Here is a 26,923-nt window from a genome sequence, read left to right as displayed (position 1 = left end):
CAACCACCAAATACGGAGGTTGCAGAAAGATCAGGAAATGACCACCGCATATCCCTGGAGCAATATGGGCTTAGTTGCTAATGCTCCTAAAAATCAAATAACAACAACAACAACATCAGCCTTACTCCTTATGAGATATGGAGAGAAATTTGTATAACCTAGTTAGAGCGAGAGGTTTTCACATTCCCTGGGATACAAACTTTGTCTAGCAACAATGGAAATATTCTCTCAATTCTTTCAACCGGCAATAGGTACCCACAGTTACACAATTCAGGCTTGATGTTGCTTCATTACAGTATTGATAACTGAGTATTATCTTGGAAACTACTAGGCTTTATATAAGAAATATTGTTCAACGTTTAGGCGTAAATGGATGTCAGATGAACTAATGAGACATATGGCAGAGAAGAAAACTGCATGGGATACGTATAAATTAATGGGTGATATGGAAGCCTATGATAGATATAAGCTGGGCTGTAACCAAGTCACAAAGGAAGATTAGGCAGGCAAAGGCAGATTATGAGAAATCTTTGGCAAAGAATGTAAAGAAAAACAACGAAGAGATCTTTACCTATGTAAACTCTAGAAGGAAGGGGATGAATCAGATTGGTCCACTGGATATTGATGGTTCAACTGTTGATGATCTTGCTCAGGTGGTTAACAAACTAAATGAGTATTTTGCATCTACATTCACCCATGAGGAGTTATTCAGGGAAGGGAATGCCAGAGGTGAGTTAAACTCTGGCAGTGAGCTAGATGATTTTGTAATAACTGAGAGAAAAGTGGAGAAGAAATTGTTGAAGATAAACATAAAAAAGGCACCGGGGGGGGGGGGGATCTATCCAGTTATATTAAAGGAGGCAGCAGAGGAATTAAGCAAACCCTTAGCCATAATTATGAGAGCTCCTTTGGACTCAGGGGAGATACCCACGAACTGTAGATGTACAAATGTGACCCCAATTCACTAAGGAGGATCAAAGAGCAACACAAGTAATTATAGACCTGTTAGTTTAACTTCTGTTCCAGGAAAATTAATGGAGGCACTGGTTAAAGAAGCACTGCAGGATCATCTAGACAAGACTTCAGTTATAGCTTGGACACAGCATGGTTTTGTTAAGGGAAAGTCTTGCCTGACCAATTTGATTAGGTACTATGATGTTGTGACAAAGGAACTGGATGCAGGGAATTATTTTGATATCATTTATTTGGATCTTATAAAGGCTTTTGATACTGTTGTGCATGGAAGACTGCTAAACAAATTGGAGCAGTGTGGCATTGGAGGCAAATTGCTGCTATGGATAAAGCGATGGTTGAGTGGGAGAAGACAGATAGTGGTAATCAGTGGACACTGCTCACCGTGGACTAATGCTATTAGTGGAGTCCATCAGGGTTCAGTGTCGGGTCCATTGTTGTTCTGTTTTTATAAATGATATTGATGATGGTATATCAAGTTAATGTCCAAGTTTGCAGCAATACGAAGGTTGGCAGGGTTGTTAAGGGCGCTAATGACAGTAAGCTGCTGCTACTGCAACAGGATCTATCAAAGTTGAGCAGATGGGGTGAGGGGCGGCAAATGAAGTTTAACATTGACAAATGTAAAGTACTACATATGGGAAGCAGTAACTCCATAGTGACTGGGGTTACTCTGTGGTACTACAATGACAGTGGTAGAGAACGAAAAGGACCTGGGGTAATTGTGCAGGCGGATATGAAGTTTTCAGAGCAGTGCAGATGGTCTGCAAGAGTAGCTCGTAGTGTCTTTTCAGTGACATACAGGTGATTTCAGTGATTATATTATACCTGATATAATATAAGGCAATGAAGTAAGGAGGTGATTATCCCCTTGTATAAGGCAATGGTCACGCCACACCTTGAGTACTGTATACAGGTCTGGAGGCCTCATTTTAAGAAGGATGTAGAGCTGTTGGAACGAGTACAGAGAAAGGCAACAAGATTAGTGAATGGAAGAAAGGGTTGCTCTTACGAAGAAGGCTTAAGTTTTACAAAATTACAGTGTCTGGAGACTAGGCACCTGCGAGGTGATCTGTTTGAGGTGTATAACGCCTTGAATGGCCATGGATGTCAGGACCTGTGATATCAATATGAGGTACATCTGTAGATTGTGATGCACTTATCATTGTGCAATTCGTTAGAACTAGGGTTTAAACTAGAACTAGAGTTTAGGTCAGGTTTTTCTTTTGAAACATTTGAAGTCTTCTCTTTTTTGGAGTCCTTTTCCGTCTTTTCTGTGTTTTCTTTTTTCAAATACTTAGTCCTAGATCCTTTTAGGCTACTAATAAATTCTTCCTTAGCATTTCTCTTTCTTTCTTTTTCAACCCCGCCAACATATTTTCTTCCGAAGTCTTTATCTCTGCTCGTTTTTTTTCTAATTTAGATTTTAATTTAAATTTTCAAAATAAAAAACTGTATAATCCTGTACCCCGAATTTAGGAAGTTAAAATTAAGAAAAAAAAGATAGGGTACTCGATAAATGATACCCGCGTAAGCCGCGCACCCCAAATTTTTGACCAAGATTTATGAAAAAAGGTGTGCGGCTTATGCAAGTAAATACGGTACTTTTTATTTTAGACAAAACCGAGGAAAACTGTTAGTTAAATATTACTTACCAAGAGAGATTATAGGTTGTACAACTCAAAACAGGAAAGAAAAAGGCTTGCCAGAACTCTAACATCACGTCGCACACTACCCTTGGAACACATCTGCTGTCGGCGTTGTACTGAAAACGACTGAGGAATCTGTGGAAACAAACAAAAATGACGCTAATTCTAATAAGGCAATAAGGATCCAGCTGTTAAAATCTCGACTGTGAAGTGCATATGCTTAATTGGCTCATGAAAATACGTTCCCTCCTCAGTGCGGTTTGACCAATGATTCAAGTGAAAGTGTAGCACGTAAACATGCGCCGGAGGACCTAGAAAATAGTTATCAAACTCCTTATAACCTGCTTATTGTTTTGACTAAACTTTACATCCTGTAGTAGGATGAGTTATACAATTTTTTAGTGTTAGAAGGAGACATAGAATAAAAAACAATGTCGCGTTCAGCGCAAGGATGAAATCCAATGTTAAATTCGTGACTTACTGTAAAATACAATTTTTTTGAATCAGGGTTTAATGTAAATAATAAAATTTAGGCTAATATTTTAATTTTTAATTTATTATAAAAAAAAAGAAAAACTAACTCCCATTTATCAAAGGGTCTATAATCAAGTCACAAAGAAGGTTAGGCAAGCGAAGGCAGATTACGAGAAATCTTTCTCAAATGATTCAAAGAAAAACAAGAGTTCTTTACTTATGTAAACTCAAGGAAAGCGATAAATCAGATTGGTCAGCTTGATATTGATGGTTAAACTGCTAGTGATCCTGCTCAGATAGCCAACATGCTGAATTATTATTTTGCATTCACATTCACACATGAGGAATTATGTAGGGAAGCGGAGGGTAGAAGCCTATTAAACTCTAACAGAGAACTAAATTATTTCACAATAACTAAGAGCAAAGTGGAGGAGAAATTGTTGAAATTAAACATAAGAAACTCATCCATGGTAGATGGATCTATCCAATTATATTAAAAGGAGGCAGAAAAGGAAGTAAGCAAACCCTTAGTCATATTTATGCGAGCATCCTTGGACTCAGGAGAGTTCCCCACACACACTGGAAATGTGCAGATGTATCCCCAATTCACAAATGGGGATCAAAGTGTGACATGAGTAATTACAGACCTGTTAGAGTAACTTCTGTTCCAGGGAAAATAAGGGAGACACTGTTTAAAGAAGAATTGCAGGATCATCTGGAGAAGATTGGAGTAATTATTCAGTCACAGCATGGGTTTGTTAAGGGGAACTCTTGTCTGACCAATTGATTGGATACTACGATGTGGTCACAAAGGAACTGGATGCAAAAAATAATTTTGATATCATATACTTGGATTTCATGAAAGCATTTGATTCTGTTGCACATGGAAGACTACTGCACAAATTGGATCATTATGGCATTAAGAACAAGTTACTATAATAGATAAAAGGATGGTTGCGTGGGAGAAGACAGAGTGGAAATCAATGGACTATTGTTATTAGTGGAGTCCCCCGGGGTTCTGTGTTAGGCCCATTGTTGTTTTTTATATTTATCAGTGATATTCATGAAGGTATATCAGGCTTAATGTCAAAATTTGCAGATGATACAAAGGTTGGCAGGGTTGTTAATGACAGTATGCTACTGCTACACGATTTAGAAATGTTACGCAGATGTGCTGAGAAGTGGAAACTGAAGTTTGACCTTTACAAATGCAAAGTACTGCAAATGGGTAGTAACATCAGAGAAATTGTACCAACTGTGTGGCTCTACAACCAGGTAGTGGAGAATGAAAAAGACCTGGGGGTAATTATGCAGTCAGAATATCAGGCTGCCAGAGCAGGTCATGGGGCTTGTCAGTGATATACAGAAATTTTGCTCCCAGGGATAAGAAGGTGATTATCTCTTTGTATAAGGCAATGGTCAGGCCACACCTTGAGTACTGCTTACAGGTCTTGAGGCCTTGTTTTAGGAAGGATGTAGAGTTGCTAAGAGTGAGTATAGAGAAGGGCAACAAGATTGATAAGGGAACAATGGGGTACTTTTATGAAGAAAGGCTTAATTTCTGCAGATTGCTGCGTCTAAAGATGAGGCCTGAAATGGGTGAGCTGGCACAATGCTGATGGGATTCTTCCTCTTGCTCAGATTATGAACCTGAGGGAACATAAATTCAAATTAAGGAAAGACAGTTGTAGAATAAATGTGCATAAATTTGCCTTTAGCCTGTAGGTAGTTTATTGCTGGAACAAAACTTCAATCTGTTGTGGAAGTGGATAGCTTAAATAAATTCAAGGAAGAACTGACAAACTTTTGGACCGAATGGATGGGTGAATGTGGGAAATGTTGATTTTTTTTTTTTTTTGGCTGATGCTGTATAAGCTTGCTTTCTTCCATTTTATGCCTGTGTTAATATGCTATGTGTTAATCTCCTGCATACTTATATATAATAAAAGTATGCAGGAGAAAACCAGCACTCTAGAGAAGCATAGTAATTATACTGTTTTTTTTTTGTGTTTGACCATTTAGTTTTTCCTCCATAATATTGGGTGAGAGGGGGTACTAGATACTTTTGAGAGAAAAGTGTATTTTTATATTGCAGTCTTTATATTCTAATGTTAATATGATGGTTAATAAACAGAATAATTTCAACGTTTTATCTGGTGTTTGATTGCATGCTTAAAGCTTTTGTTAAATGGTAAACAACTTTCAGATACCAGCAGATTTACTAGTTAACTTGTCATCTCCGTGTGTGTATTTTTTCAGATGAAATAAGTGTAAAAGCATCATGTGTAATAGACATGGTATCTATTTTATATCAACATCTCGACATGTTGCCAGACTGTTTAACTGTTTGTCTGAATTTTTTAAACTCGAGCCTCTTCGAAACTAAAAGGAATGTACAGCCTCTCTATGGATCGATTCCTGTTCAGGCAAGTGTGATTGTTTTTTTTTTTACTTGCTTTTTTCTAAATCTGTAAGTTATTAAAATAGAATGATGTGTGTGTAGGAAAATCATTACACAAATAAAATTTATCCTCTGTTGAAAGGATTTTATTATACTAAGTTTATTGTCATATAATCCCAACAGCAATATACAGTTATTTCTCAATTTCCTTGATTAGATCACCACATAAATATTTTTTTAAAAAATGCATAAATTAAGAACTAATTTCTCATAAGGAATAATGGAGAGGAGCAGGAAGGTTATATTCAACTTTCCTATTCCTCTCCATGCAATCAGCATACAGGGTTTAACTCCCAAATGATGATCAGTTTATTCATATAAATACGAGGCTACTATTTCATGTTTCACTTTTCATTATTATTTTTTCTTGGGGTTGGCTACAGGACTAACAAGAGTTTTTGCAGATTTATTGGATGTCTGTTTTCTACAGCAGCATGTTAGAGAGACAATAAAAGGAAGAATGCATGCAGATTACCAGCAGTGATTCTTCATACATTAAGAATCTTCAGATAAAGGACCCTTTGGGCAGCAGTGTTTATTGTGTGCTGATCCAGGATTTACTTAAAGATGTAATTACTGTCAAGGGGGGTGATCACAGTGTGCAGATGTAGTATTTTCTTTAAAGATGTAACTACTGTCAAGGTTAAAGAGAAGTGCTTTTTTTTCAATGGTCCCAGACAGTTTTTAAATTCTATACAGTAGAACCATTTGATGCAAACAGTAAATTCTAAATCGAAGCATTCAGGGTAGTAATCATAGAGGTTATTAGGCTTTTAATACCAAACTAAGAAAAATACTTTTTGACACTTAGACCTAAATGGTGGTCAGATGAAAAGGCTTCAGGTAAATGCATGGGACAGGAAATGTAAAAAAATGCATAGGAAATGCATGGGATGCATATAAATTATCAGGTGATACAGAAGGGTAGATATAAATCAATCAAACCAAAAAGCAATCAAGTCACAAACAAAATTATGTAAGCTTAGGCAGATTGTGAGAAATCGTTGGCAAAGTATGCAAAGAAAAAAGGAACAGACTTCTTTACTCATGTAAAATATTATCCAGTTTTCTGGAAAACTAAATAGATAACTAAATAGATTTGCATCTCTATTTACATGTGAGGAATTCTTTAGAGAAGAAGGGGATACCAGAAGTTTATCAAGCTCTAACAGGGAACTGTTAAATGAATTTTTGATAACTGAGAGGAAAGTGGAAGAGAAATTGTTGAAGCTAAACTTAAAAAACATTACCCTAGGATAGATGGAATTTATCCAATTATATTAAGGAAGGCAGCAAAGGAGCTAAGCAAATCCTTAGGTATAATTATGAGAGCATTCATTCACTGGAGGTTCCTATAGACTGGAGATGTGCAAATGTATACCCAATTCACAAAGGGAGATCAAAATGTGACATGAGTAATAATAGACTTGTTACCTTAACTTCTGTTCCATGGAAAATAATGGTGTCACTGATTAATAATAATACAGGACCATATACACAGGAATACAATTATATTGCAGTCACAGCAGGGATTTGTTAAGGGGCAATTTTGTCTGACCAATCTGATTGGATGCTATAATGCTATAAACGATGGATGCAGAAAATAATTTTGATGTCATATACTTGGATTTCAGGAAAGCATTTGATACTATTGTAAATAAAATACTTCTATATAATATCAGTGTAAATACACCATAGTTTACCCATAAATAAATTGGTAGTGGCATCTTTTGATTATATCTCATATTGTGGCTACCTTCACAACAAGATACCAGGTATTGCACTACTTCGAATAAATAATGCTATCCTATTAGAGGAGACTGCTTTTATTTATTCTCAGTGGGCCCCACGACCCAGACACTTTTCGGAGCTTGTTGGCTCACTCATCAGTGGGCAGGCAGGTACCCTGACAATGAATACATGCCATCACGGTTGCGAAGTTAATTCCACAATATGAGAGATGTTAAATGGTGAAGATAATGATAATATTTTGAAGACTAAATACACAAGGCATAATATGTTATGGGTTGAAATTAACTATATAATATCGGTGTAAATACACCATAGTTTACCCATAAATTTAACTAGATAAGTAGTCTTGACTATGGTGAATTTAGGAAATCCTTATGTACCGTAATTTGAAGACTTAATTTTAAAATAGCAAAAAGCTTAATTTACAGTACTCACCTCATATGATCTGTTTTGGTATGATGAAAATTAAAAAAGAAGCATGGTTGTGTGAATTAGAAACTTAAATAATATGAATGGAACATGGCTGTTGTGTGGTTGTAATTATGATTACAATTTAAAAGAATCAAGATACTTGCTCAAAAAAAGGGAAATGCACATCCCGTTTCTTGGTTGTCATATATAAGACCTGTGTGTTAACACTGATAAGGTAAGTAGTTGATGAAAAAAGCTAATAGTTGTAAACGGACGACTTTCGAACTTTTTGTCTTCAGTTAGCATTGTGTGGTAGAGAATGCAAAGTATTTAAAGGAAGTTTATTTTCTGTGATACTGTTCAGTACATGCCAAAATTTCACATGTATTAAATTCCAAATAGGGGACAGGTTTATGCGGAGTTTAGTGTTTAACACATTTAAAGAAGGGTATCGCCGAAACCATTCAATAACAAGAGCTTTGTGTTGAAGTATTTTGTAATTGGAATTCAATTCAATAACTGTAATTGCCGAATCAATTAACGGATCATGATTACAGGAATGGACATGTTGTGTGAGTTCTGTATGTGTTTGGTTGGTTTTGAAACTGTTGAAATGATAATACGCACGTGTATTAGATGTCTTGAAAGTGCCGAATTTTGCTGTAGTACTTCCTATGTAACTTGCTGTACAGTCGGATGGCATCTTATCAAATATCATACAACAAACTGATCATACATCATAGAACAAACTGAATGTTATTAAAGTCTCACGTCAAATACTGGTGTGTCTCTTTATATGTGTTGAATTTAGAACCCAGTTTGTTGTATGATGAAAACGTCAGTGTTATATCTGTGTTCATAAAAACTTGATAGAGTCGTTTAGCGTAATGATTATAAAAGGGAAGGACAACGTGAATTCCTAGTTTCTTATCACAGTTTAAATTATTTGGGTTGTTAATTCTATATTCAGCTTTGGAGATGGCGTCTCTAATTAATTGTGGTGGACATTTCCTGTCTATGAATCTCTCTGTGAAATATTGTAACTCAATGGATAAATCTTCATGTATGGAACTGTATTTAATGGCATTATAAATCGTTCCTTTGATGTTCAATAGATGGTGTGAATAAAAATGTAAATATTTACCTGTAAGTGTACTTTTCCTATAGATTTTAGTGGCTAACCTTGTTCCTGTTTTTTATATGGTATGGTTAAGAAAGTTGATTTTATTCTTTGTTTCCACTTCGAGGGTGTATTTAAGCCTCTCATGCATGGTATTGAATGTACTAAGAAGTGTATCAATGGTTGACTTGTTGCCAATCAGTAATATGTCATCAGCGTATCTCATGTTTAACTTCATATTTAAGGAAAATGGTTGCAGTACTTTTTGCTCAATCGAGGTTAGATAGATCTTGGACAAAGGGGCTGGGATTCCTAGGCCCATGGGGAGGCTATATATCTGTTCATAAATATTGTTTTGAAAACGAAAATGTTTCGCATTTAATAGAAGTGATGTAAGTTCTATTATACTATTTACATTCAAGTTTGTACACTTGATTAAGGTGTCATCATGTATCATAAATTATGGAACCACTAAACTCCACAAACAAAGTTACCCATTAAGACTGATCATTTCTTTTAAAAATTCTACCTTTGCCAGTCTCTCTACATTCCTTGTTAAAATTATATCACCTCTCATGAGATTTTCTCAATTTAGAGTATATAACACTAAACAGGCCACGAACGCATAACTTCTGTCTCCATTTCAGATAATGATATTTTAGTGTCATTTGATGTTGTCTCCTTATACACAAATGTAATATTGAGTCTGCCTTACAAGCCTTGAAACAGTTACTCATAACTGATGACACCTTAATCAAGCATACAAACTTGAATGTAAATAGTATCATAGAACTTACATCGCTTCAATTAAATGAGAAACATTTTCGTTTTCAAAACAAGATTTATGAACAGATATACGGCCTCCCCATGGGCCTAGGAATCCCGGCCCCTTTGTCCAAGATCTATCTAGCCTCAATTGAGCAAAAAGTACTCCAACCGTTTCCCTCAAACATCAAGTTATACATGAGATACGATGATGTTCAATAGATGGCGTGAATAAAAATGTAAATATTTACCTGTATATGTACTTTTCCTATAGATTTTACTGATAGGTTTGTTTGATTTGATTATATCTCATATTGTGGCTACCTTCACAATGAAATAGCAGGTATTGCACTACTTCGAATAAATAATGCTTCTCTAGTAGAGGAGACTACTGTTATTTATTCTCATTGGGCACCACCACCACCACCACCCAGATGCATTTCGGAGCTTGTTGGCTCACTCATCGGTGGTATCTCTCATATTGTGGAATTGACTTCGCAACCGTGATGGCATGCCTGCATTATCAGGGTACCTGCTCACCCACCAATTGCATTGTGTGCCTTTACTAATGCTAACTCTACAAATTATAAATAGTTTAGGTACTCTCTGTTCACATTGACTCCTTTCTGCGACCAGTCTAATCTTCTGAAGGCTTCCTCAAGGGCAACAGTAAACAACTTTGGAGATATTATGTCTCCTTGTCGAACTCCCTTCTTAATTTTAAATTTGCTATTTTCTTTGTCTAGTCTAATAAAGGAGGTAGCATTCTCATATATTTTCTTCAAAATCATAATATATGGGGTATATATGTGTATCTATGCCTTGTCTTTCCAGTCCCCAAAACATTGCCTAATGTTTTATGGAGCCAGATGCCTTTTCATAATCCACAAATGGCAGGCATAATGGTGGTTTATATATTAATTTTCTTTCTCTATTAGCTGTGATATTATGTGAAGATGATCCATAGTTGAGAATCCTGTCCTAAAGCCAGCTTGCTCTTTCGGTTGATTCTCATCAAGTATTCTTTCTAATCTGTTAGTGATGATCCTTGCGAACAACTAGTAGTATGGGACAACAAGCTAAAAAGGTAAACTGCAGCCATTATCAACCAACTGCAGGATGGAAGCCTCCTGCACAATTCATGCTGAGGGAAATGAACCATAATCTGCCATGCTGGTCCAGTGCAGGTTGGCAGATCGACCGTACTTAGCAGTCAGGGGGTTGAAGCCCAGTGTACTCAAAGAGCGTGTGCTATTGCACTTCTGCTCCTGACCACTCAGCTATGGAGGCCAAGCTAACTGCTATACTACAAGCTAATTGCTGTATAATTTCCAATTTCTGATTTATCTTCTTATGCAGCAAAATTATGATTGCATTATTCCATGCCTTGGGGGTCACACCCTTCCTAATGTATTTTATTAAGAGTCTTGTCAGCTTCTGGGTCATGTTTCTTCTTCCCAGTTTTAATAACTCTACAGTATCAGAAATGAAGAATCAAAAGGCCTGGGGCTTTTTGATTTTTCATTTTCTTTAATGCATGTTCTATCTCATCAGGAAGAATATCAGATGTCGTATGTGTTGCAAATTTGTGATCCATCTTCCCCACTGCTGGCATCATTCTCTTGCTCCTTTATAGTAGTCCTGCTTTTTCAATTATGCCTTCTCTGCTATTTATATGTACACCATCACTATTCTTCAGATTCGGTATCTTTTGTCTTTCTGTATTACTGCTCATGACTACTGATTTGAGTCCTTTGTTTTTCCTTAATACTTGTTCTACTTTTCTTGTGTTAAAACTTCTGATGTCCTCTCAGAGTCTCCTTCTAATGGCTTTGCATAACTCAGTATACTCAATTTTGTCCTTATCGGTGTTTATTTTGGTCTTCATTTGTCGTCTTTACTTCATCATGACAGGTGTTTCTTGACTAATTTTTTCTTCTTTGGATTTCTTTTTGTCTATAGGATTCTTGGGCTTTATCACTTTCAGCAAGTTGTATTCCTTGTCAATATCTTTGTCCTGAAAGGTCAGCAAAACTTGTTATTAAGTTCCAGTAAATACTGCTTTTTTTCTTCTTCTGTTATCTCAAAGAATAGACAGGAAGAATAGACAGAAAGGATAGACAGGATAGGAAGGGAGGAGGGGTTATGCTATTAGTTAAGAAACACATAAAAACCAAGGAAGTGAAGCCAGTCGACATCGCTGGACAGTGCAGTGTGGAGTCAGTTTGGTGTGACATAAACATTGGGAGATCAAAATTGAGAGTAGGAGTGTGCTATAGGCCTAATGACTCTGATGAGTATAATAAGGAACTGTACAGGGAAATAGAGTGGGCCAGTAAATCAGAGTGTCTTATAATGGGAGATTTTAATTTCCCAGATATTGACTGGAATTTGGGGGCTGGTTACTCACACACTAGCAGGACTTTTGTGGATTTATTGGATGATTGTTTTCTACATCAGCATGTTCGGGAGGCAACTAGAGGGAGTAATACTCTTGATTTGATTATCAGCAGTGATTCTTCATGCATTAAGAATCTGCAGATAAATGAACCACTAGGTGGCAGTGATCACAGTGTGCTGAAGTGGGATTTACTCAAAGAGGTAACTACCATTAGGGGTAAAGGGAAGGGTTATTGCTTCCGTAAAGGCGACTACGATGGACTGAGACAGTATGTAAATTCTATACAGTGGGACCAACTGATGATGTTACCAACAGCAAATTCAAAATGGAAAGCATTCAAAGAACTTATCTTGGAAGCTACTAGGCTTTACATACCAACTAAGAAATATTGTTCAAGGTTTAGGCCAAAATGGATGTCAGATGAACTAATGAGGCATATGGCAGAGAAGAAAAATGCATGGGATACATACAAATTAACACATGACACAGAAGCCTATGATAGATACAAGTTGATATGCAACCAAGTTACAAAGGAGGTTAGGCAGGCGAAGGCAGATTACGAGAAATCCTTGGCAAGGGATGCAAAGAAAAACAGCAAAGAGTTCTTTACTTATGTAAACTCTAGAAGGAAGGGGATGAATCAGATTGGTCCACTTGATATTGATGGGTCAAGTGTTGATGATCCTGCTCAGGTAGCTAACAAACTAAATGAATATTTTGCATCGACATTCACACATGAGGTGTTATTCAGCGAGGGTAATGCCAGAGGTGTATTCAACTCTAGTAGTAAGCTACAGAATCTTGAAATAACTGAGAGTAAAGTTGAGGAGAAACTGTTGAAGATAAACACAAGAAAGGCACCCGGGGTGGATGGGATCTATCCAGTTATATTAAAGGAGGCAGCAAAGGAAGTAAGCAAACCCTTAGCCATAATTATGAGAGCTTCCTTGGACTCAGGGGAGGTACCCATAGACTGGAAATGTGCAAATGTGACCCCAATTCACAAAGGAGGATCAAAGGCTGACACAAGTAATTATAGACCTGTGAGCTTAACTTCTGTTCCAGGTAAATTAATGGAGGCACTGGTTAAAGAAGCACTGCAGGATCATTTAGACAAGACTTCAGTTATAGCTCAGACACAGCATGGTTTTGTTAAGGGGAAGTCTTGCCTGACCAACTTGATTGGATACTATGATGCAGTCACAAAAGAACTGGATGCAGGGAATAACTTTGATATTATATACTTGGATCTTAGAAAGGCTTTTGATACTTTTGCACATGGAAGACTGCTACACAAATTGGAGCAGTGTGACATTGGAGGCAAATTGCTGCTATGGATAAAGGGGTGGTTGAGGGGTAGAAGACAGAGCGTGGTAATCAATGGACACTGCTCATCGTGGACTGATGTTATTAGTGGAGTCCCTCAGGGCTCAGTGTTGGGTCCATTATTGTTTTCTGTATTTATAAATGATATTGATGATGGTATATCGGGCTTAATGTCCAAGTTTGCAGACGATACAAAGGTTGGCAGGGTTGTCAAGGACACTACTGACACTATGCTGCTGCAACAGGATCTGGAAAGGTTGAGCAGATGGGCTGAGAGGTGGCAAATGAAGTTTAACATTGACAAATGTAAAGTACTACACATGGGAAACAGCAACCCCAGAGCAACGTATCAACTCTGTGGTACAACACTGACAGTGGTAGAGAATGAAAGGGACTTGGGGGTGGTTGTGCAGGCAGATATGAAGTTCTCTGAGCAGTGCAGACGGGCTGCAAGAGTAGCTCATGGAGTATTGTCAATGATATACAGGAATTTTTCCAGCAGGGATAAGGAGGTGATTATTCCATTGTATAAGGCGATGATCAGGCCACACCTAGAGTACTGTATACAGGTCTGGAGGCCTCATTTCAAGAAGGATGTAGAGCTGCTGGAACGAGTACAGAGAAGGGCAACAAGATTAGTGAATGGAACAAAGGGGTGCTCTTACGAAGAAAGGCTTAAGTTTTGCAAATTACAGTGTCTGGAGACTAGGCACCAGCGAGGTGATCTGATAGAGGTGTATAAAGCCTTGAATGGTTTAAGCATGCTCAATGCTGATGGGATTCTTCCTCTAGCTCAGAAAAATCACCTGAGAGGGCATAAATTCAAATTGAGGAAAGACAGATGTAGGATAGACGTGCGGAAATTTGCCTTTAGCCAGCGGGTGGTTTGTTGATGGAACAGACTTCCATCCCTTGTGATGGAGGTTGATAGCCTAAATAAGTTTAAGGCTCAGCTGGACAGGTATTTTGAACGAACAGAGGGGTGAAGTGGAAGTGGCAGTCATCCTGGAATAGTTGGGTATATGGGATGTGTTAGGGTAATAAGGAATAGGCATAGGAGCATGTATGCTTGCATGTATACCAATGCTAGAAGTATAGTAAATAAATTTGATGAATTTGAAGTGTTGGTCAAGACATCAAAGGCGGATATTGTTGGGATAGCAGAGACGTGGTGTCACAAAGATATAAGGAATGCAGAACTGGAATTTGGGGAGTACAATGTGTACAGAAAGGATAGACAGGACAGAAAGGGAGGAGGTGTTATGCTGTTAATTAAGAAAAACATAAAATCAAAAGAAGTGCATCCAGTTGATATAGATGGACAGTGCACTGTTGAGTCAGTTTGGTGTGACATAAGCACTGCAAAAGCAAAAATAAGAGTAGGAGTGTGTTATAGGCCTAATGACTCGAATGAGTACAATGAACAATTGTACGGAGAAATAGAGTGGGCCAGTAAATCCGAATGTCTTATAATGGGGGATTTTAACTTCCCAGATATTGACTGGAACTTGTGGGTTGGTCACTCACACACTAGTCAGACTTTTGTGGATTTATTGGATGATTGTTTTCTGCAGCAGCATGTTCGAGAGGCAACCAGAGAAAGTAATACTCTTGATCTGGTTATCAGCAGTGATCATTCGTGTATTAAGAATTTGCAGATAAAGGAACCACTAGGTGGCAGTGATCACAGTGTGCTGAAGTGGGATTTACTCAAAGAGGTAACTTCCGTCAGGGGTAAAGGAAAGGGTTTTTGCTTCCCTAAAGGGGAGTACAGTGGTCTCAGACAGTTTTTAAATTCTGTACAGTGGGATCGACTGACGATGTTACAAACAGTAAATTCTAAGTGGGAAGCATTCAAGGAATTAATCGTGGAAGCTACTAGACTTTTCATACCGATGAAGAAATATTGTTCAAGGTTTAGGCCTAAATGGTTATCAAATGAACTAATGAGACTCGTGACAGAGAAGAAAAATGCATGGGATGCATATAAATTATCAGGCGACGCAGAAGCCTGTAGCAGATATAAGCTAGTCTGTAATCAGGTCACAAAGGAGGTTCGGCAGGCAAAGGCGGATTACGAGAAATCTTTGGCAAAAGATGCTAAGAAAAACAGCAAGGATTTCTTTACTTATATAAACTCTAAAAGGAAGGGGCTGAATATGATTGGTCCACTTGACATCGATGGTTCGACTGTTGATGATCCTGCTCAGATAGCAAACAAACTGAATGAGTATTTTGCATCTACATTCACACGTGAGGAATCATTACAGTTTGAAAATGGAAGAAGGTTATCAAATTGTAGCAGTGTGCTTAATGATTTTGTAATAACTGAGGGCAAAGTGGAGGAGAAATTGTTGAAGTTAAACATAAGAAAGGCACCTGGGGCGGATGGGATCTATCCAGTTATATTAAAGGAGGTGGCAAAGCAACTAAGCAAACCCTTAGCCATAATTATGAGAGCATCCTTGGATTCAGGGGAGGTTCCCACGGACTGGAGATGTGCAAATGTATCCCCAATTCACAAAGGAGGTTCGAAGGGTGACACGAATAATTACAGACCAGTTAGTTTAACTTCTGTTCCGGGTAAAATAATGGAGTCACTGGTTAAAGATGCATTGCAGGATCATCTAGACAAGACTGCAGCAATAATTCAGACACAGCATGGGTTTGTTAAGGGAAAGTCTTGTCTGACAAATTTGATTGGTTATTATGATGTGGTCACAAAGGAACTGAATGCAAAAAATAATTTTGATATCATATACTTGGATTTCAGGAAAGCTTTTGACACTGTTGCGCATGGAAGACTACTGTACAAATTGGAGCAGAATGGTATTAAGGGTAAGTTGCTACAATGGATAAAAGGATGGTTAAGTGGGAGAAGACAGAGGGTGGTAATCAATGGGTGCTGCTCTTCGTGGACTAATGTTATTAGTGGAGTCCCACAGGGTTCGGTGTTGGGGCCACTGTTGTTTTGTATATTTATCAATGATATTGATGAAGGTATATCAAGCTTAATGTCGAAGTTTGCAGATGACACGAAGGTTGGCAGGGTTGTTAATGACAGTAATGGCAGTGTGCTACTGCAACAGGATCTAGATAATTTGGGCAGATGGGCTAAGAAGTGGCAACTGAAGTTTAACCTTGACAAATGCAAAGTACTGCATATGGGTAGAAGTAACCCCAGAGAAACGTACCAACTGTGTGGTACTACACTTAAGGTGGTAGAAAATGAAAAAGACCTGGGAGTAATTGTGCAGTCAGATATGAAGTTTTCTGAGCAATGTAGACAGGCTGCTAGGGCAGGTCATGGGGTTTTGTCAATGATATATAGGAATTTTGCTAGCAGGGAAAAGGAGGTGATTGTCCCTCTGTATAAGGCAATGGTCAGGCCACGCCTTGAGTACTGCGTACAGGTCTGGAGGCCTCATTTTAGGAAGGATGTAGATTTGCTTGAGCGTGTACAGAGAAGAGCAACACGATTGGTGAGGGGAATGAAGGGATCCTCTTACCAAGAGAGGCTTAAGTTCTGCAAATTGCAGTGGCTGGAGACTAGGCACCTGCGCGGTGATCTGATTGAGGTCTATAAGGCCTTGAATGGGTTGAGCACGCTGAATTCTGATGGGATCCTCCCACTTGTTCAGAATACGAACCTACGGGGACATAAGTTCAAATTAAGAAAGGATAGATGTAGAATAGATGTGCGGAAATTTGCCTTTAGCCAGCGGGTGGTTAATTGCTGGAACAAACTTCCATCTGTCGTTGTGGAAGTTGATAGGTTAAATAAATTTAAGGAGGAACTGGACAGGCAATTGGAGGGTATGGTGTGATTTTTTTTTTTTTTTTTTTGGCTGATGCTGCATAAGCTCCTACACTGCTTTCTTGCATCAAGTGCCACTACTACTACTACTACTACTACTACTTTCTTGCATCAAATGCCTCTACTAATTACTAATGCTAATGCTAAAGACCTTCGTATTATTTACTCGAGTCTTTTTTCCTTTCTTTTCTTACATCTATACCAAGTGTGCAGCTTGCCATTCTGTGATCACTTCCAATTTTTTCCTTGTTCAGGAAGGTAACATTGTTTACAATATATCTTCTATTAGATGAAGTCAATTTCATAAGTTGTTAACCCATTTGGGCTTTTCCATGTCCACTTTTTGTTCACCCTTTTCTTGAAAACGGTGTACATTACTGATGTTCCTTGAGATTCTGCAAATTCCACAAGTTTCTTTCATTCATCCACCTCTTTCATTTCTTTTGACCAATTCCAAAATTTTCTGTAGTTTCCCTTTCTATGTTGTTTTGTCTCTTTCCAACCTTAGTATTGAAGTCTCCCATAATGATGGTGTAGTGAGTTTTCTGTTCATCTAGAAGTCTCTCAATTTCGGTGTATATTTCTTCAACCTCTTCATAATCATGGCTCGACATTTATGCATATATTATTATGACCTTTAGTTTGTATCTCTTAGTAATCCTGAGTAGTCATCTTGACACCTTGCTGATGTACTTTTAAATTCCAAAATATTGTTTTTTATATCTTTATGGACGAACTGCACCCTCATTATTTTCATTATGTCCATTGGTGTACAGCATATTTTCACTTGATAAACTTTTAAGTGATTCATTTCTTCTGGTTTCAGCAAAACCGATAATATTCCAGTTCACATTTTCTAATTTTTTTCCAGCTTCAATATCCTCTCTTCACCGATGAGCTACCTTACATTGTAACAGGCCAAGTTCAGTTTCCGTGCATTGCAGCCTGGTCATACACAGAGATTCTTAGCATCATCTGCTTCAACTCTGATCCTCTTGCTGCCATAAGAGGGAGAGTGAAAGCAGCTGGCTGAAGGCCATTTGTTTCATTGTGTTTTCACAAAGTGCTGGAGGATTTGGTCTTTTCCTCTTCATGCCGACCAGATGTCTTGAAGAAACCAGTCTACATGTTCATTGCCACCAAAATGAAGTAACGGGGCTTACCAACGAGAAGGTGTGCACGAGTGGATTTTAGGGAGGCAGGCCAACCGGACTTCTCCTAAATCTTCTAAAATAGAAAGATATTGGATCATCAGTGTTTTAGACTGAGTGTGTGATAACATGCAGAATGCCTGTTCCCCTCTAAGACCCCTTAAAGCAGTAAGGTACTGCAGCAAAATATGGAAAAAATAGGCAGATGGGCTAAGAAATAGTATTTGAAGTTTAACATTGACAAATGCACAGTATTGCATATGAGTAATCCTCCCAGATTAATTAATGTACCAACTATATGGTACTACACTCAGGATAGTGGAAAATGATAAAGACCTGAGGAGATATAAAGTTCTCTAAGCAGCGCAGACAAGCTGTCAGGACAGCTCATGGGGTTTTGTTAATGATATACAGAAACTTTGCTAGCAGCGATAAGGAGGTCATTACTCTATTGCATTACACAAATTATTAGAGCTGATGGACAGGTGTGGTTTTTTTTTTTTTTTTTTGGCTGAGCTTGCTTTCTTGCATCATTTGCAAGTAATAATGTTACTGCTGCAAATGGGTAGAATTCCCAATTATATACCAGCTGTGTGTCTGTAAATGAAGACATTATGCTCGGTAAACATTCAAAATTAATTTTACTTTTCGAAACGACATTTAAATTTAGAAAATCAAAAAATACACTAACAATTTTCACACTTAAAATTCTACCAGTGGCCCCTGCAAACTATGCCTATACACTTTAGTAAGTAAAATATATCTTATCAAATGTATCTTATTTAACATTAGCATTGTTTTTAAATAAACTGCAAAATTATCCTCTTAGTGTGTATAACTATTATTGAGTGCCCTTAGCATGTAAAATTATTGATATCAAAATACAGGAGTAAGAAAGTTTCAAAATTTTTTCTGCCTTCAGTAAAAAAAAAAAAAAAAAAAAAATTTCATTCCTTCTAGAATCCTCCAACAAGTAGTTTGCCACTGTTTTATTCTTCTAGAAGAAAGGTACAATAGTTCGATTCTCATTAATAAAAAAAAAAAAAAAACTAGACTAGTTCCATAACATTTAAAAACCACAAATTATTCTTACAAATTCTTTATAACCATAAAAATATTTACTGGATGCAATCAGATCTATATTTAACTTTAACTGACAACATAACACTTTTCTACACAACATTAAAACTCATAAACAGCTGATTAAATATTTTAACTTTAACAATAAAGGCGTATGTTACACCATAGATCTGTTCTTTTCTAGTATTACATTTCTACACAGGTTCATCACTGTGGACAAACAGTGGTTACATGCACAAATGGTAACAAGAAACATTGTACATAAAAGGGCAGAAGGTGTGGGCATGAAGAAAAGAATGTTTACACTTTAGTTTATTCAAATATTTACTCTGGATTATTCATAAATATCAGTGGAACACCAGTATAAACATAGTAAACAATAGGCCCCGAGTGCCAAGCGATAGTGCCCAAGCGATATTTTGTGCGATACATAGCATCCTTTCTCAGCGGGTTAGTTATATTTATTTTCCAGTGTCACTATTCTTCTTGTTTTTCTTAAGTGATTCTTTACTTAAAAGTTTGAAGTAGAATCCAGAAAGGAAATACACCTTTCTTTCCTTGTGTATATATATATATATATAATAATAATAATAAAGTAATAGAAAAGATGTAGGAAAGCAGAAAGAGATAAGACAGAGTTATAATAGAATTATAATAGAATAAGTTATGGCTCAGGGACACTGCTATCGCAAAAAGTACCCTACAGCCATAATGTCTATAAGATAAATGAACAAATTTATTTAGTGCAGAATATAATATATGATAAAAGGTAGAAGCAAAGAAAGTACAGTGTACCCTGGTAGCGAAAGGCTGTGTGAACGAAGTAGGGGGGGGGGGAGTAAAGAATTCAGTAAGGGTAATAATTGAAAGAATGTGTACCAAGTGAAAATTTGAACAAACGACCAAGGAGGAAATACATTGCCAAGTCTTTCATAATTTTTGTGTCTTCGTCAGAGGTCATCCACCAAAATTATGAAAAAATATAGCAATGCTCTTACTTCTGTTTCCGACATGTTCTGTATGCCAAAGCACGTGTAAGGGAACACGTGGTAAAATAATTTTGATAGGTAAAAAGTTAAAATTAATTTTGATAGGTAAAAGTTAAAATTAATTATGATAAGTAAAAAGTAATTATGATAGGTAAAAAGTTAAAATTAAGGAAATGCATACAGAACATGGATGACCTTACAGAAGTAAGTACAACCATATGAAAGTTGAGAACAAAGGGAATGCACGACGACTTACCGCTGTTGGCAGGACTGACAGAAAAGTGTGTGTCGGTGTGATACGCTAGTATTTATGTGCGGGTACGCTAGCGGCGCCTAGCGTATACAAATTTTGGTGTACGTAAATAAGTGGGCGGAGGGTTACGGTAGGTTAAATACATGATGTCCAAACTGCCCAGGATAGGTAAGAAATATGATAACTGACAAAGTAGCTGTTGAGGGAAGCTAAACTTTGTTTAAGGTGAAAAAAGTATGGGTAAAGATAGAAAAGTAGAGCCCTGGTGTTGCGGTCGATAAACTAATGGCGCACAGGGCATAAAAAGGTAGAAGCTAGTAAAGTGGAAAGATGATTGAGGTAGAGATTTGTAGTGGTGCTCGGGTAGTTCGGGGTTGCTAGCCCGTTCCTTTAGATAGGACCCTGAACGAATGTCTGGGAGTGTGTGCATCATGTATTTAAAGTCAGTTGTGTAAAATAAATACATAAAGATATATTAGAACATAATAATAATAAGATAAATATTAAATTATTAAATTATATTTACAAGATAAATACACGGAAGTAGGCCAATTGGTGGGTACAAGTTTTTCAGACTGTAAGACACCACAGAGGCCTCGTGTATTGTATATACACTATATACATACTTGATGTTAATTAGGGATAATTATATGTCAATAACACTGGTGATATTGATATCCTTTATTTTATTATACCTCAATATGTTGAGGGCTTTGCGGATGTGATGGCGTAAATAAGCTTTTGGAAAGAGGTTGTTCAAAAGTTTATTACATAATATCCTTATGTTATGGATTGTGGTTTCTGTATTGCTGCAAATAGTAGCTATACGAATGCATTGAGCTAGAATAACGTTGGCATGAATTCTTTTGGATATGTTAGAATTCCATTGTGTAAGGCTGACTATGTTGAAATTGAAAGCTTCGCGTTTGTTGTACAAGTTTATAGTGGCTATATCATTCGTTACATTGATATCCAGATCCAAGAAATGGGCTGCTGTATCCGAGACGTTTGTTTTTTCCAATATAAGTTCTGCTGGGTACAAGTGTCCATACTCCATGATGAAGTTCGGGCAGTTGATCACAATGAGATCATCGATGTATCTGTATAGTATTAGGTCCTGTGGAAAAGCGGTTTCTGACCAAAATAGATATAAGTTGGCTATTACACATGAGGCTGGGCTGCCCATAAGTGTTCCTATAATTTGCTGATATATAGTATTACCATTGTATATAAAATTATTAGAAATACACAGGTTCAGTAAGTTGTTCCAGTAATGAACATTGCAGGTTATACTATCTTTGTATTTTGTATAAATGTCTTTTAGTACTGATTTTAGATTTGTTTGATCAATACTTGTAAATAGGCTTTGGAAGTCAAAAGTTTGAATGTTATTAACTTTATTATTCTGTAAAAATTTTAATACGGGTAGGTTATTGCCTATGATTTTGCTGTTCTGTAAATTATTTAGCAGTGGTTGCAGTAGATGTTCAAGCATTTTACCCGGTTTGTGCACATAGCTATTTTTGCAGGAGGTTATGAATCTGAAACCTATGGGTTGTTTGTGAAATTTAGGAATGAAGTATATGTAAGGTAAGCTGTAGTTGTTCATGTTTAGCTTTAGTTTTTTATTGAAGGCTATGAGTTTTTTGGTTATAGTATTGCAGGTACTGGAAGTAGGCTTGTAAGTATTACTTGAGTTCAGTTCAGTGGCTAAGGTTTGTGCATAGAAGGATTTGCAAATAAATGCATAATTGTTAGCTGCTTTATCTATAGGTGTGATGATGAAGTTTCTGTGTATTTCCTGTAGTTTTTGCTTTAGATTAGCCAGGTTGTAATATTTATTCTGACTATATATATTTGAACTGGATATAGTAAATTTATGCTGTAATAGGGTGAAAGTATGGCTGATCCACATTTGGTATGCCTCTATGGGTGTGTTATATTTGTAAGCTTGTTGAAAGGTCATGATAAAGCTGTTTATTGAAAGTGGTAATATTTATTCGTGTGCAAGGCCTGAATTTGAAACCTTGTGATAGAATGTGTCTGAGTATAGGGTCTGCAACTATATTTAAATTACCAGTAATGATGTGTCCATAGTCAGGATTAATATATTGTTGCATGCCATTGAGCTTGCATATGCAGTTGTTGGTGTCTGTATACTGGGATATTAAATTGGTAGCTACCGATTTGTAGTTACATGCTAGTAACCAAATGGTTTCATATATTTGTATCTGACTTTTATATAACTATGGCTGTTATTAGGAAGCAGATGATTGTGCTGATTTATGAGTTTATTGATATTTACATTGTCCATAAATTGCCTGTTGAAATTTACGATTATGATAGAATCATTATTGGCTGTAGTGGAGCTCAGGTTTTTCAGATTGAATTTCAAAATATCGTTTAATAGGTGAAACAAATGTTTGGACTTAAAGTTGAAAGTACCTATAAACTTGTGCAGTGCTTTCAGTACACTGTGCTTAGTGCTGAAGAGTAAGTTGTGTATGTATTGCACATCTATGATGTTTTTATCCCAGTCTATAAGGGTGGCCTCAAAATTGCCTAAAGTAGACTTATGTATGATGCTATTTTTAGATTTTTTGGAACGCTTGCGTAGGTTATTATGGTATTTATGGTATTTAATAATACTGAATTTGTCATATATGCAGCAGTCTGTCAGGTTGTTGGTAATAATTTTATGGTTGAATTTGTTGTTTAGACCATATGGGTATAAGGTTTTTAATTTTAACATAAATAGCTCTTCTTGTATGGTTCTAATATTGGCATTATCAATATGTGCTAGTATGGAAATATAAATATTACTGAAGCAGTGAGATTGAAAGTGCATATATTCTATTTCATGTTCTATATTATTAGATTTCCTGTGCTGGTAGTTGTTGATGTCTGATCTGTGTTGATTTAATCTCAAATGTAGTTTATTGCTGGTTTGTCCAACGTATTTTATGTTGCAGGTATTGCAAGTTATAAGGTAAATGACGTTAATAGTTTTACAAAAAGTGGGTTTAGTATTATCATGTGTCTTGTGCAGTGGGTGCATATAAGGACAGGTTAAACATAGTTTATTATTACAAGTGTTAAATTTAAGGTTATGGATCCCAAATTTATCAAAGTAGGAAGCATTATATGCTGTTGCGCCCTGTGTTGTGTGTGTTATATGTGCATGTATAGAATTATTGCTATGTTGCGGGGTACAGTACAGAGCATGTGTCCCCGGGGTCAAATTTATCCTACTCTGCCCATGTAGTATGTTATCTTTATCATCTGTCTCCATACATAAGATAATCAGAATTTAACATTAAAATAATATATATATATATACTGAAAGAAAGAAGTGTGGACGCGACTGGGGGTAAACTGTACAATCTAAAATAGGGATGTTATATAATAAGCAGTTATGTATAAGCCGTTCAAACTGGCGTAAGCTCAACCTGTAAAAAGGAACTTTTTACCTATCAAAATTATTTTACCACGTGTTCCCTTACACGTGCTTTGGCATACAGAACATGTCGGAAACAGAAGTAAGAGCATTGCTATATTTTTTCATAATTTTGGTGGATGACCTCTGACGAAGACACAAAAATTATGAAAGACTTGGCAATGTATTTCCTCCTTGGTCGTTTGTTCAAATTTTCGCTTGGTACACATTCTTTCAATTATTACCCTTACTGAATTCTTTACTCCCCCCCCCCCCTACTTCGTTCACACAGCCTTTCGCTACCAGGGTACACTGTACTTTCTTTGCTTCTACCTTTTATCATATATTATATTCTGCACTAAATAAATTTGTTCATTTATCTTATATATATATATATATATATATACACAAGTATATATATACCTTGTGTATATATATATATATATATATATATATATATATATATATATATATATATATATATATATATACCTTGTGTATATATATATATATATATATATAATCCTTGTGTGTATATATATATAACTAACCTAACTAAACCTCTAAACCGCTTGGTCACTGGTGGCACGTGGAGGTAGGAGCGGTCCTACCTCCATGTGGTGGGGCTGGAAACCTGGGAGAAGAAAAACACTCTCCCGGGGCAAAAAGGAGCAAAGATGGACATAAATAGACCTGCCACTTATGGATCTCATGATCCAGATCTCTCAAACAGAGAAGACTTAAATGCAGGAAATGCAAAACGGCAGAAAAAAGAAGGAACAGAAACCCCTGCTCCTCTTTTTTTGATACTGCATTCTTTGACTGACAATCCTTTGAGGAAGCTCTCCCCATTCTTAATTCAGAAATGTCTTGAGAATGTGGCGGGCTCACCAAAAATGGTTAGAAGATTAAAATCCGGAGACCTTCTAGTGGAGATGAACGAGAATAAACACTCGGAAAAACTATTAAAAATATCGACTTTTGGTGGAATTCCCACAAAGGTTACCCCGCATGCCACCTTAAACTCCTCTAAAGGGGTAATAGCCGAGTGGGATCTCCTTAACGTATCTGAGGAGGAAATCGTTCAGGAATTAGGTGATCAAAATGTAATAAATGCCAAAAGGATAGTCATTAAGAAAGATGGGGTTCTTACTCCTACCCGAACGGTCATTCTTACATTTAAAACACCAATTTTACCAACAACTGTTAAAGCTGGATATTTAAGGTGCAAAATTTGACCTTATATTCCAAACCCAGTCCGGTGTTTTAAATGCCAAAAATTTGGACACTCACAAGCAGTTTGCAGGGGTGTAACCACCTGTGCCTCCTGTGGTTCAAAAGAGCATGTTCACACAGACTGCCCCAATGAAATACAAAGCTGCCCAAACTGTAAGGGGAATCATGCAGCATTTTCAAAGGAGTGCATCCAGTGGCAGACTGAAAAGAATATACAAAAGTACAAAGTAGAACACAAGGTGCTATACCAAGAAGCAAAAAGACATTGTTTAATTTCAAATAAATTGCCATCTTATTCTTCAGTTGTAAAAGAGCAACGATCCATAACAGTACAAACAGATTGTTCAGTTCTGCCAAGAATCTCAATTTCTGATTGGGCCAGGTCAGTCCTCTCTACACCAAAAGAACAGCCTACCCAACAGCAATCAACTCATTCGGTAAACACACCATTGACAATACCGCCAGATAAAAATTCTGTACAACAGCCAGTTAATCAAACAAGCTCTGAAAGAAATAATCAAAAAACCAGTACTGATACCATGGACATAGATAGAAATTCACACCGAGATGACCCACTTCTTGAACTTCATGCAGAAGAGGAGGACATGGACGTCACTAGACCAAATTTCCCAAAAAGGGGAAAAAGACTAGACAGGCGCAAACAAACCACATCCCGTAAGCAAGCAGACACACCTGATAATCCTCAATAATGCATAGAATCATTGAATGGAATTGTCGCGGACTCCGAGCTAACTTAGATGATGTTTATGACTTAATTACCGAATATAAGCCTGCTGTTCTTTGTCTACAGGAAACAAACCTGACCCCTAAAATAACGAAGAGCATAAAACATCATATAATGCTTAGAAAGGATAGGAACGACTCTAATACAGCACATGGAGGTGTAGCATTGCTAGTAAACTCCAGAACTCCTTTCAGACCAGTCCCACTGCAAACAACTTTAGAAGCAATTGCTGCTAGAGTTATGGTTAAGATAGCGGTAACAGTTGTTTCCATATACCTTTCGCCAAACTATCCATACTCTCTAGCAGATTTGAATGATTTAGTTACTCAGCTGCCACCACCTTTCTGTATCTTGGGGTGACTGGAATGGGCATCACCCCCTATTCTATGGGGTTCCTCGCACCTTGATAAGAGAGGTCAGTTAATTGAAAAAATTCTTGAAAGGCACAACTTAACATTATTAAACAATGGGACTCACACATACATGCATCTTTCCTCAAGGTCAACTTCTGCAATTGATCTTTCAATATGCTCGCCAAACCTCCTTCCTCTTATTGATTGGACGGTCACTGATAACCTGCGAAACAGTGACCACTTTCCAGTAATATGCACACTATCGGCTAACTCTCCTCCTCAAACTGAGATAAAAACTGTTTGGAAATTCAACAAAGCTAACTGGAAGAAATATCAAGAGCTGGCACATCTAGATATTCAGACTATTGAGACTCTCACCATTGACTCTGCCGTAACTTACATAACTCAGCAAATGATAGCAGCTGCAGAAAACAGTATACCCAGATCATCCATGAAAACTCGCTCCCACCCAAAAATATGGTGGAATGAAGCCTGTAGCAATGCGAAAAAAGAGAAGAATAGATACTGGAAC

The 26,923-nt window shown here is 37.0% G+C and overlaps 1 protein-coding gene across 1 annotated transcript in view; it reads left to right on the top strand.

The window, feature by feature from the left end:
- The window catches only part of LOC150089302 (uncharacterized), a 600,028-nt gene extending 576,499 nt beyond the window's left edge, over nucleotides 1-23,529 (top strand). Inside the window, exons 13-15 of the mRNA XM_090389942.1 lie at nucleotides 5,355-5,521; nucleotides 23,032-23,114; nucleotides 23,499-23,529. Of these exons, the coding sequence (XP_090246068.1) occupies nucleotides 5,355-5,521; nucleotides 23,032-23,114; nucleotides 23,499-23,529 (281 nt within the window). The remainder of the gene's footprint in view (nucleotides 1-5,354; nucleotides 5,522-23,031; nucleotides 23,115-23,498) is intronic.
- Nucleotides 23,530-26,923: the final 3,394 nt, after the last annotated feature.

Source organism: Mastigoproctus giganteus, chromosome 2 (genome assembly GCF_048544385.1).
Source record: "Mastigoproctus giganteus isolate SK-2022 chromosome 2, ASM4854438v1, whole genome shotgun sequence".
Lineage (NCBI taxonomy): Eukaryota > Metazoa > Arthropoda > Arachnida > Uropygi > Thelyphonidae > Mastigoproctus > Mastigoproctus giganteus.
The sequence above is the reverse complement of the archived record's forward strand: the minus strand, read 5'-3'. Positions and strand labels throughout refer to the sequence as shown.